Source organism: Lichenostomus cassidix, chromosome 2 (assembly GCF_008360975.1).
Source record: "Lichenostomus cassidix isolate B80296 chromosome 2, HeHo_3.0, whole genome shotgun sequence".
Classification (NCBI taxonomy): domain Eukaryota; kingdom Metazoa; phylum Chordata; class Aves; order Passeriformes; family Meliphagidae; genus Lichenostomus; species Lichenostomus cassidix.
The window spans coordinates 132,416,963-132,429,763 of record NC_139482.1 but is presented as its reverse complement, the minus strand read 5'-3'; the positions used below and the strand labels follow the sequence as shown (position 1 = coordinate 132,429,763).

Here is a 12,801-nt window from a genome sequence, read left to right as displayed (position 1 = left end):
TACCAAAGAGTTCTAAGTCTTTATTCATTCAGATAACAGAGACATTGATCAATGGCTGTCCTGAAACCATGCATGTATTATGGAGGAAGAGAGTAGAATTTCCTATTATCCAGCCTAAAAAAAGAAGCTGGCTGTGACTGAACATCAGGAATATACAGCCTGTTGGGTAGATTTTTTAGCTCTGCATTAAATCTCTAGAGCTACATCAGTCATTCCTATGTCTTTAGGCTTTTTGCATTTGTTCTTATGTCATATGAAGGTCACATCACCAATGCTGGTTGAATAGGTGAAGCACTTCAGTATTGGCTCAATTGTATTTCACTGAATGCAGTGGTGCTTATGCAACATAATATTTTTGTCTCTTCTGCAAGCTTCCTCAGTCTGCAAGATTTGAAACGTTGTTCATCTCTACCTAGCTGCCCCATCCTTTAAAGAGGCCTTGTTTGCAGCCACAGCACCTGATTCCTCTCTATTCTAGCTCTCATGAGCATTCTCACTTCTATGTTGTATGACCTCCCTCATGACTATCAAAAGCATGGTGCAATCTGCTCTAGTGGTACAATCTATGGATATGTGGAAGTGGGAGACTGGGACCAAGGAAGGAATTCTGGGTGGGACACTAGGCAGGAGACAAGGAGCTAGGGATGGCAAAGATCCAGGCTGAAGGGTTTGGGGCAGTTGAGGCTTGAGAAATATATAAAAATGTCTAGAAACATCTAAATCCCAGTTCTTGGCCATCCCAGAGGCAATGGACAGCCTCTGCTGTGTCTTCTATCTTCGGTGTCTGTCAAACATGAAACAAACCTGCTGCCACAATTACATCCTCTCAACCCAAAGAGGTTCCTGCTAAAAGCTCCAAACTGTTTTATTGCTTTTAGACAGAAGAACAGATCATCTGTGATTTTCTCAAGTACCACATAATGCAGACCCCAAATTGAAAAACAAGTATTAATACAATCCGGAGCAATCTATGGTGAACTCTGCACTATCCACAGTGGCATCTTTTCCAAAACACTGCTGCTCAGCCTTTGAGTTTGATATTTTTACATTTAAAAATTTACATCATTCCATAGGAAAGATGGTGAGAAACACCAGTGGAGCTTAAGCATCTCAGCCATACCCAAAGATTCACTTGGTCTTTTCCATATCATGCTGTCATTCTGCTACACTCCTTTCTTTCTTCCTCACTGCCTCCCTTGCCTTGAGTATTGGAAACCAAAAGTTTACCTGTAAAGACAGAAATATGATCTATATTATAGCATTACTGAGTTAAGATCACCCAGACACTAACAGCCTGTACAGTCAGTATCAAAGGCTGTAAAAAATCCAAACTTAAAGTGTTTGTCTGCAGCTATCTGTTTGGACTTGCCATAGATATGTACATGTGTGTTAGTTATTTCCATTAGTGTATATATACCTATATGTACAGGACAAATGTTTTTGCAAGCCAAAAGTTTTGTTTCCTAATGGTATTTGCAGTCACACTCTGTTTTAAAACAGAAATATATCACCTTGCATTTTGCTAAGCAATACCTGATCATCTTTCTCAACATTTAGAGGCTGCTCCTACTGCCTAGCACTTGCTGTCTAGATTGCAGGAATACTCTTAGTGCTTTTCATATGTTCATGAAAACAAAGTTTCTTCTCTGGAGAACTCTGAATCTGAGAAGTATTTTCTTGCCAGCACATAGTCATTTGAGCATACCGATGTCATGTCTGAGGCATGTGTGTTGAAGTACAGAACAAAACAATTAAGTGATCTAATCTTACCATTAGGCAACTTGTCTCTGACTCCTGAGCACTGAGGAAAGTCTATTAGCACATAATTGAAGTTAACAAGTGTTTAAGTGTTTCCTGGGTCAGGCTACCACCCTATGAGAAGATTTATTTTCCCCCAGAGCTGATGGCTTACCGTTCTTGCAAACATGCTCTTCCCAGTTTTCTCTCGTAGCTTTGCTCTTTTTTTGAGTAATTTTGCATGCAAGTAATGTATCCGTCTCATCTCAGTGTCAGGATAAAAGGAAGTTGACACGAGTATTTTAAATTGGGTCAGGAGGCCAGAGAATAACCCAAAAATTATTAAAAAGAAGACAATGACTCCAAGCTGGATCCATGTCGTGGAGAGAGCAAGCTCTGGATGAGGGATGCAGTTGTGCTTAAACAAAGGGATCTTGAAAGAATCAGTCTTTGCAATATGCTCTTTCATAAAAATGATATAGCTGTTCTCATTCTTCTGCACAAGAAAATGGGAGAAAAAGGCATTGGTTATAGTACTTATTCCCTCCTTTCTTAATATTTTTCCCCTGGACATTCAGATTTACAAATCACCTAGGCCATCCAGTGACTATATATCATATGCTCAAAACAATATATTTATTGGTTATTTATAAATGTTTTGGACTGTCTTTTCACAATTTCTCTTAGGACAGTGTCCATCATTTTGGACTGTTAAGAACTTACCTTCTTAATAGTTCTGATAGGGAAATATTTAGGTTATAATGGTTTAATATTTTTCCACTGCTATGACTCTGCTTAGATCCCTGAGCAGGGAGGGACCCTGTTGGAGGGTCTTTCATTGATAGTAAAACTGTAGAGCTAAGTGTCTGTCTCTTTGGTTTTGTCTCAGCAGATGATCAGCAGTGCTTCCACACCATGGTGGTTTAACATCAGCCAAAATTTAAACCCCAAATAAGCCACTCCCCTTCCGGTAAGAGAGGGACAAAGGCGGAGAGTATGGGTTGAGATAACAATTTACTGACAGCAACAAGCAATGGAATAAGAGATGCACTGTAACACCAGCAATAACAAAAGTATATAAAAAGAGAAGGTGGTTTACCCACAAAAGGTATTCACTACCTCGACTTAGTTCCACATGGCGCTGGGAAAAAGACAATGTGGTGGACACTCCCTACAGGTCACATCCACCTGGCCCCCAGGACAAAAACAAGATGGTAGGCAGGGGCAGGGCTGATCTTGACAGCCTTCCCTGAGAGGGAGGCAAAAATGTCACACACCCTCTGTTCCCCCTGAAACCACACCCTCTGTGATGTTGTGGGTGGTGTAGAACAGCAACCCAGCCATGCCCACATGGAACTAAGCCATGTCCCCTCTTTGCATCCAGGCACCAGCCCGGGCAGTGCTCTGACCAAAGGCTGTCACACGAATGAGGCTGCCTGTCCTCCTCCTGTAGGTGCTTTTGCTGAGAAGAGCTGATGTCCTTCACTGCTTGTGGACTGAAACGCTCAATGACAGGGGGGAATTTGCCACGCTGCTGGGACTATACTGGCAGTAACTGCATGGAGTTACTTCCCTTCAATGACTGAAAGACATGCCATGTTCCTTTGCTGGACATTGTGAGGTTCCTCTCAGCCCAATTCTCTAGCCTTCTCAAGTCCTTCTGAATGACAGCACAATCCACTAGTGTTTCAGACACTCTTCTCAGTTCTATATTGTCTGCAGGCTTGTGTGGCTACAATCTGTTTGTCTTTGCAGGCCATTAAGGAAGAGGTTGAATAGTATAGATTCCAGTGTCTTCTCCTGGGGGCATCAGAAATGGCTTTGTACCACAAGACAGAACTTTTTGAATCCAAGAATTCAGTCAATTTTCATTTCACATCACTCTCCATTTAAGTAGCCTACATTTCATCAGATTGTCAATAAAGATGTTGTATTCCAGTGTTCCAGCAGTGGAAGCCCTAATAAATGCATAATCAACATCCACTATTCTCCCTTCATCCAGCAAACCAGTGTTTCTATCATAAGAAGACATTGATCGGTCAGGCATGATTTAGCCTTTATAAATCCAAGCTTAATACTCCTAATAGATTTCCTGATTATATCCTCTGTCACTTTCCCAGGTATAAAGGTGAGGATGACAAGACTGTAGTTCTCTGGATCGTCCTCCTTCCCGTTCTTGAAGATGGGAGTAGCATCTGCTTTCTTCACTCTCCAGGGATGTCTCCCAGGCCCCATGACATTTCAAAGACAACCAAAAATGGCCTCATGATGACATCAGCCAGCACCTTCAGCACCCATGTGTGCCTCCCACCAGGCCCCATGGTTGCACATCTGGTTAAACATGCCCTAACCTTGTCTCAAAGGCCTGGGATTCCTGATGCCTGGTGTTCCTAGTGAAGGCACAACTGAGGATGCGATTCAGTACCCTGGGCTTTCAGTGTCCTTTGTTGCTACCAGGATCCCTCCTGCTCTTCACAGTGGACCTACTTTTTTTTTTTCTTTTTTTTTTTCTTTTTTTTTGCCTGCTTATGGATCTGTAGAAGCCCTTTGTGCTGCCTTCCACCTGTCTTACCTGATTCAGCTGCAGGTGGACTTTGGCTTTCCTGCCCCCATCCCTATACATTCAGACAGTATATTTACACTCCTCCTGGGACCGCTGGCCCTTCTTTCACCTAGTTTATGCTTTTTTCAGGAGCTCCTTGCTCATCCATGATGGCCTCCTGCTGTTCTTGCTTGATTTAGTTAGGATGAATAATTCTTGAGCTATCAAACTGGGCATCTTCACTTTGCACTAAACTGCAACAATAACTGCAGTGGTGAAATCTCTACCTTTAAGAATATTCAGACAAGACTGAGCAATTTGATCTGTCATAGAAGTTTGCCACAGAATCACAGAATATTCTGAGTTGGAAGGGACACACAAGAATCATAAAATCCAATTGTTAAGTGAATGGCCCATCAACCCCACAACCTTGGTGTTACTACCACCATGCTTTAACCAGTTGTCCTTGTTTTGAGCATGAGATTGGTCTTGATGGCCTCCAGACTTACCTTCCAACCTAGTCACACTATGGCTCTCTATGCTGCTGCTTCTGCTAGAGGAACCTGGAGATTTGGCAACAAGCTATTATTTTGTCTGTATGCACCCATGTATACAATGGATGAACTCCTCACAATACTCAGTTGAAGAAAGGTAGGCATCTCTTATGTCAGCGTCACAGTGACTTTTGGCTCTAAAAGTAGTGCTTCACAAATGTCAGGTTTGTGAGTTTCCAATTTTAAGCTTCTGGTTTTCTTCATATATATATATGGAAGAATGAAAGTCCTTCTCAAATTTACCATTCTCTAGAAATATGACAATGCTCTGGAAAGAATTGTCTGGCTCCATCCAACATATGTATCTGCAGAGGCAATGGCCCTTTTTGAAATGAATGATATTCCAGGAAAGAATTTATGGCTCACTGGCTATATGTCTGCTCTTGCAGCTGCTGAAGATAAAGGGATATTTTTCAACACTAAACCAAGAAATATATGATACTGATAAGTACTTACATTCTGAAAGAGGCTGAGTTGAATGTCTAGGTTTGGTACTTCTTGGAGATATTTGTTCACAGAAATAATTAACCAATAAAACAAAGAGTCTACTGCAGCAAACAGAAGCCAGATGCAAAGATGAATAATTACAGGGAGAAAAGAACTCAGCATTTTTCTCCTGTCCTTTCTTGTGAAAAAGAAAGATGGGATTGCCACATAATCTTTTCTCTCTTTTCTGTTAAGTGGCAGAAGGCAGGGTTTTTGCTGTTGCTTTTTGTACTCATCAAATGCAATGAACTGTTTTGTGATATAAGTATTCTTAAATTTGATACTATGACAACCCACAAATTTTTTGATAAAGAGGCCAGTTCCAAAAGAAATTAGAAAAACCCCAACTATAGGCAATACTTTCTGACCTATACAGGGCAGTATAGTCAACATAAAAGATATCTGGTTAGCGATTCTCTGGATTTCTTGCTCTGTGTCATTTAGCTCTTGTTTTAATGCATCATCTGAAATTGAATAAGATTGTGTGAATTTGTGCTTTAGGTCTACTATATCTCTAGGTAGTTCAGTGGGAAGCTTGGCCACCTCATAAATCCATTTTATTGCCTCAACATAATATTTTATCAAGGCAAATTGCTCCTGCTTTAAATGACAGGTTATACTGTCTGCCAGAACCTTTAGATTGTGAAAAATATTTTGGATGTTGCTGGCCACCACAACACCTGTGCCAGCAGTAACAAGAGCATCCCTGCCATTTTTCAGTCCACAAGAAAGGAGGAACAGAACACTAAAACAGCGCAGGTGCTTGAAACAGAACAGTGTCATAGACAGAAAAATCCAGATGAATCCAGAAATCAGTAAGGGCCCCAAAGAAGGGTGTGCCAAGGAGAAATGCATGCTAAGGAAAAAAAGAAAGCTGGAGAGGAACCCAACTGCAGAGCAAATGGCAAAAAGCTGAATCTGATACTTCCAGCCGTTCTTCCTTTCAGATATAAAAATTTCCCATGCATTCTGTGCTATTGAGGCAAATGTTCGCATTTTCTGCTGATTGTTGCTTACACTGAAATGGTTCAAGCTAAAAGGAAAGGAAAAGAAAAATACTGTTATTTACAGGATCACACTGCTGACAATGGTGTGCTTTTAACTGGCTGTCTGATACTTCTTCACATTGCAAAATACGCAGGTCTGACTCACATGGGGCTGAACTGCCACACATGAGACCCAAATATTTGTCCCCAATGTCACAGCTATAAATATTGAAGGGGGTCAATCTAAAAGGATTTCTATCTTTTGGCCTTTTATATTTTTCACACTTTGATTTCTTGTAGCAATGAGACACGGACACTCTGCTTCTTGAGGAGAGAATCACTTTAATGCAGCTACAGACAGTCTTTTATACTATACAGCTGGGTAAAACTTTTATACTGTGCTAAATATATTCCAGCTAAAATTATACTTGTTAGCATGCTTGTTAACTAAATAAACACACATTGGCTGCCTGCCACTTCCCCATCACCTCTCATGTGGCTCTCCACACACTGTTCTGACCAATGAGTATCACGCAGGTGCTTATATAACTTGTTTTTGCCTGCATTTCAGCCATGCTTTTCCCAAAATGCTTTTCACTGAGCAAGAGTGAGAAGAAGGCCTTTCACTTTATTCTGAAAGATTTTTCTTGTCTCCTACAATTTCTCATTAGCTATGTAGACATAATGGTTCATATGTACATGTGTGTGTGTGTTTGTATAAGAGAGACACAAACATCCTGTAGCACCAACTGCTCCTCGCAGACACTACTAGCTTTGCCTTGTAGGCACCAAGAAGGGAAAGAGAGGAGAATGGAAACTTCCTATTGGTACCCCAATGAAGGAGAGCATTGCTCGATCTGTTGGGAGTAGCTGTCAGGGAGGAAGGAGCTGGTAAAGCAGCATGTGCACCCTGCCCAGGGACGGGGAGTGAAGCACAGCTTCTTCAGCTGCAGGTAGGTTAGCATGGAGCACAGAAAGTATGCCTCAGGGGCAGCCCTCCTTCTTTAGGTCTCTCCTGGGATAGCACAACGACAGACTGGTCCTCATACAGCAAGCTGTCCATGAGCCAGCACTGCCCTTGTGGCCAAGCAGGGCAATGTGTTTAACCACTTCTGCACAGCTGAACGGTGGGCAGTAGGCTCTTAGGGTGGGCTTAATTCCTGGCACTATCACAGGGCCTGGGAAGGCTGAGAAAATTGCTTCCCTCCACAGCCTAATTGAACTCAGCTGTAAATGGAGTATAAGAGCAATTAACAGCTCCTTCACAGGAGCAAAATTAGTTAATGAATGACCCAGAAGTAAGTTCAAGTGGCCATGTTTGGGAAAATGCTGCTAGTGAAATGGGGGAGGGGATAGGGGAGAGTCAGCACAGAGCCACCAGGCTCCAGCTTTGCCATGAGCAGAGCTGCCCTTCTGCTCATGTGGATGGTCTGCTTTGTCCTCTTTCTAATGAAAGACATTTTTTGGAAACACAATCAAAAAGGAGATGTTCATGATCCTGGAGTCAAGCAGAACCAGACCCAACAGCCAGTAAACCTCGTCAGTGAATCCTGTAATTCCTTGATCAGATTGTTAAACAGTGTGTGCTGCCACAACTTCTTTGTGGATATAAGAAAAATTGCCTTGCACAGGGAATACATCTGGCATTCTGTGCTTGATTTAAGAAGCCTTAACAACATGAAATGCAAAAAGGCTAGCATTTATCTAACACGATCCAAAAACATCCGTGTGAGAAAATAACACATTTTGAGTTTTCTCTAGCAGCACCAATTTCACAGCTGTTCTCAGGCACAGTTTTTGCATGGTTTTGAGTGTTTGTATGTATGGGTATGGTGAATTTAGGTTAACGCTTATAAGCATTCAGTAAATGGCTGCAATATGTGACCGAGATTTTGGCATGACTGCATTCTTAGATTTAACAAAAGTACTTCTGGACTGGGAGGCTGGAGACTTGCAAAATATAGGCAGAACTTGAAAATAACCAAAAGGTTTCCTTTTTGGGGCCAATTCAATGCTGCTGCATGAAATCCCTGCAGTACTCAGAATATATATGTTAGATTTGTCCCTAACCTGCATGAAGCCAGAGCTTTAAGGCAGGAAAGGCATTGTAAGGACACAGCGAATTTTGGAGCTCATGGCATGCATGCTCAGGTGTCTCTCCATGGTCACTGAAAGTTGCAAAGGGAACATTCCCATCCCCTCCAGAGCCCATCTCTGAGCTCAGACATTTCCATGGCAAGAGCCAGGCATCTCTGTGGCTTGTCTGACATCTCAGTTTTCCCCCCATAAAGTATCAGCAACAGGCATAGATAGTCAGCATTGAGCACAGGAGAATCACTCAAAGGACAAAAACTCTAAACCTTAAAAACTGTTTGGAGGCTGAATATTAGTGTATCACCAGGCACTTAAACAGCTGGGAATGCTTGGGAAAGGAAAATAATACTCTGGCTTAGAGGTAGAAATAAATTTTTGGCACCAATAAAGAGGCTGCTTGACAGCTTAAAGAAATAGTAAACTTTGAGAGCTTTCTGGAATTAATCCTCTTGAAAATATAAATCACAAAAGCTGTGCTGAAGCTGGTAGGGGCAGTTCTGAATTCTAACAGGAGGCTGACAACAAAACCTTAATTTCAATTGCAGTGTGAAGCAAAGTACTTTTTCTTCTGTCCTGTAACATGAACTAAGGCAGGGGCTGCTACCCTTATTTATGTAGCAAAAGGAAAGAATTATTATTGGAAAGCAATTTCTTGCCCTGAACTGCCAATTTCTTTCCACTGTAGTTTCTAGTGATGAGAAACTCCCACAGAGAAGAGCTGGAAACCCCTGTGCTCTAGTTCTGCTTCTGTATCTGATTTTTTTGGTTGGGTCCAAGGGGAACCTCTCTATGCTTTAGTTTTCCTGTCTAGGAAATATTTACTTAGCTCTGGAAGCATGATATTCATCTACCATATGGCATGCTGGCAGGAGTAATTATAAAAATAAATTCTCCAAAGGACCCTCTCTGGCAAGGAGGTTGGGCCACAGTTCTTAAGGCTTGTGATGTACTGAATTTAATACAACATATTTAAAAAGTATTTTTCTAGATTCATTTTAAAATAAAAGCCAAAATTTTAAAAGTGTTTTTAAGATCCTACTTGTGATATTTCAGATATGGCTACAGATTTGAGTAAGCAGAAGATAAGTACATAGCTTCAAGAGTCCCTAGAAAATGTCCTTGCAGCTCAGCCATGAGGTCTGTGCTAGAGCTGTGTGCTTTTTTCATAGGATGTGTTCGTGCTATGTGTGATTTCTTCCTTGCCTTCTGTGGAGACTCCATATTCATCATCCAAGAAGTTGTGGCTGCCTCTACTACCAATTTGGTCCTGTCCTAGTCCCTTCTCACCCTGCAGCTGATGATGGCTTGCTACAGATAGAATGGAATAGGATAATTGTGTTGGAAGGGCTTAACAACAATCATCTAGTCCAACTGCAATAAATTGAAACTAAATATTTGTAGAGAGTATTTGTGAAACCTTCTCAGCCCAGGCTGTTGTCTGCTTAGTGGTGAAGAGCAGGTCTACATTTCTAGTATATGGATTAGCTACCCAGGCAAACACCTTTCCAGTCTTTAATATAGTGGAAGAAGCAGGTGTCTTCGAAAAACATGTAGTGAGTAAAAGAATGGAATTTACTAAATAATTAGGGGGTTTTTAACAGAGACACAGCTGACTTGGCAAAGCATAAAAAAAGGAGTCAGATCTCTAAGTCTACTTTCTATTTTGATACAGACCTAAGTCAGGCAAAGCATGAGGACTACAAGTGCCATTGAGTTAGGACTGGGTAGTAACACCCAGTTTTTCACCTACACACCAAGTCTGATATAACTTTCTCCGCACAGCACTGTGGTTTGGGCTGATCTTAGGAGTAGAATGGCAGTTTGGCAGGCCCTTTGCTCAGAATAGCATGCAGGATCCTTATACAGAAAAACAAAGTCTTATTAAGAGAAACATTAGGTTAAATGGGAAACTTGTATTCCATTAATGCTCAAGCTTCACAGTGATGTTTGCCTTGCTTCAGCTACAGAGTGATCTTTGCCTCATAAGTCCTGTTGGGATTTTATACAGGAATTAAAGGAGAGAAAGCACACAACAAGAATATAAAAAGAAATATTTCCTTTTTTGGCAGTTTCAGAAGCCTTCTTTTCTAGCCTGAATCAGTTACATTGAATTGTAAGAAAATTACTTCCCATTTTTGGATCCCTAAAAAAATCCAGTGCAGGAGGGAGTCCCAGATTATTTCCTTTGGTCAATGCAAGGCATTCAACAGAGAAATAAAAGCCCAATCAAAAATCCAGCAACATTACTAAGCTATCCCCAGGGCTTCATTGACACCCTCATCATTTTTCATGTTCACATCATTTGCTTTTAGCTGCATGAGGAAGGAAAGTAAATGGTACTAAACACATTAAACAAAAGGGATGACTATCTAATCATATATATGCACACAGGAACTTGAAATACTAAACACAGCAATGCAAACATAACAATTTATACACAAGCAAAAATAAACAAACAAACAAAAATAAACAAACAAGCAAAAATAGCAACGGATTGAGATCTCTTTTTCTTCATGTATTGAAAGTGATAGCTTGGAAGAATTCTGAACACCGCAAGATATTAAAAGTTTTTTAGGATGCCACAAATTGATTAAATGTTGTCTAATATCAGATGTCTATAGCACTGGGGCTTGGACTAGATGATATTTAAAGCGTTCTTCTAACCCAAGCCTTCAGTGATTCCGTGATGGCCATATCTGAGCTGTCTATATGTCAATGAAAAGGGTACTTACCCAGAGCCATGACTTCAGACCTGTTTTAGAAGTTCACCCTCACAGAAAATGGATTGCATTCTATGAGAATGTCTTGTTTAGCTTGACTTTCAAAAGTGTCTGGGTTACTCAGGCAGAGCTATCCAAAGCTGGGGGAAATGAACCTCTTCCTGTGTTTCCTAATTGCCAGCCCAGGTTGTATTGGACTCAGCTGGGCTCTCAGAGAAGGACACAGAAAATGTGTTGTGGGCAGCCATAGGATACGGACAGCTATGGAAGGGACATAGAACAAGAAATCAAATTTTGTCACAACTCTATGGGCTGTGTGAGGAAGCTGTGGTGCAACAAACACACAGACATATTCTTTCCTTAAAACACAGGAAGGAATGGAAGAAGTTTGGGAAACCCAAATGATAGTTTGCCTATTGCCAAAAACAACTCTACAAAACACAGAAAATTCCAGTGTGAGCGATGGAAGGGAATATGAGAGATTACACAGTCCCATCTCCTACACAGAACAGCTCTATATATGCTTTTGGGAGAGTTTAAGAGCAAATTGTTTCACGAACTGTAGGAATAGACCCTCCAATCAGTAAGGTGACAACAGTTAACTTAAAGCAAGTCCTTTTACCTTAGAACAGCTACCTCAGTCCATGATTACTGTCCAAAGTTCCTTGATATTACCCTTAAAGTATTACTTACAGGCACTCCTGTAAAGCGCTTGAAGGTTCTTCCCGTGCTCTGCGTCTCTTGACTTTGGTGAGGAACCAAGACAGACAGTAGTAAAAAATCTCACATGAGTAATTTTTTTCCTATACCCTCCCTCAATGAGTCAGACACACTACAATTTTGAAATTGTTCTGGTTTTGACAAAGATTCATGAGGAAGTAACTTATGCACAAGACCAAAATAATATATAATTTGCAAGTGCCACTTTCCACCTTTTTTTCTGGCAGAGTAATAGATATCAGCAAATGAGTTCAAGGCCCAAATTTCAAAGATTTAATTTTATGTTGAATAATGTTTTAGGTCTAGAACATTTTAGCTATTTTGGTACTTCCTTTGAAACTAGCAGCAATTCAGTACCCAAATAAATTTAAAGCTCTAATAATTTTCACCCCACAAATGTTCCTACTGAGATCTGTGCAAATACTTTTGTAGATAGTCTGTCAGAATATGGCCCTTAGAATAAGGCACACCTTAAATATACAATAAAGACACTAATTATATACAATAAAGATAATTGATATACAGGAGGGTAGAACTGCTATGCAGAGGAACTTTTGCCTTAACTTCGGCACTTAAACTTTTATTTTAAATCTACTGTTGGTTTCTGCAGACACAGTTTGCAGGTGCATTCGTGTATACAGAGGAGAAAGATAATTCTGGACACTCATACTCCCCACTTGAAATGGGTCACACACATCCTACCAATTATTGAATTGATCTGTTGAACCAGTCAGACCTTTCATCCAGTTGCCATCAGGACGATCTGATAAAGAGGACAACAGATTTGAAGGAAATCAAAGGCTGATGCACAGCTTCACAAGGACAACAGCAACAAAAAGAGTAAGAGGGTTGTTATATATCTATGATACCTTTTCAATAACATCCTTCATACACTACCTTTTTCAGCCATTTTCAGAACTAACTTCCAATTATGGTTTACTGTTTATGTTTAACCTTTCGGA

General features: G+C 40.7%; 1 protein-coding gene across 2 annotated transcripts; it reads right to left on the bottom strand.

The window, feature by feature from the left end:
• DCSTAMP (dendrocyte expressed seven transmembrane protein) lies at positions 1 to 11,869 on the bottom strand. 2 transcript variants are annotated; one of them, XM_085053387.1, is made up of 4 exons: positions 11,813 to 11,869; positions 5,290 to 6,352; positions 1,913 to 2,233; positions 1 to 1,227 (listed from the first exon to the last, which is right to left on the bottom strand). In XM_085053387.1, the coding sequence occupies exons 2-4, from the start codon at positions 6,313 to 6,315 to the stop codon at positions 1,156 to 1,158; spliced, it is 1,419 nt and encodes a 472-aa protein (XP_084909513.1). In that variant the 5' UTR covers positions 6,316 to 6,352; positions 11,813 to 11,869; the 3' UTR covers positions 1 to 1,155. The 2 variants fall into 2 exon arrangements, with proteins under 2 accessions (XP_084909513.1, XP_084909514.1); XM_085053388.1 differs by having other exon boundaries at positions 1,913 to 2,230.
• Positions 11,870 to 12,801: the final 932 nt, after the last annotated feature.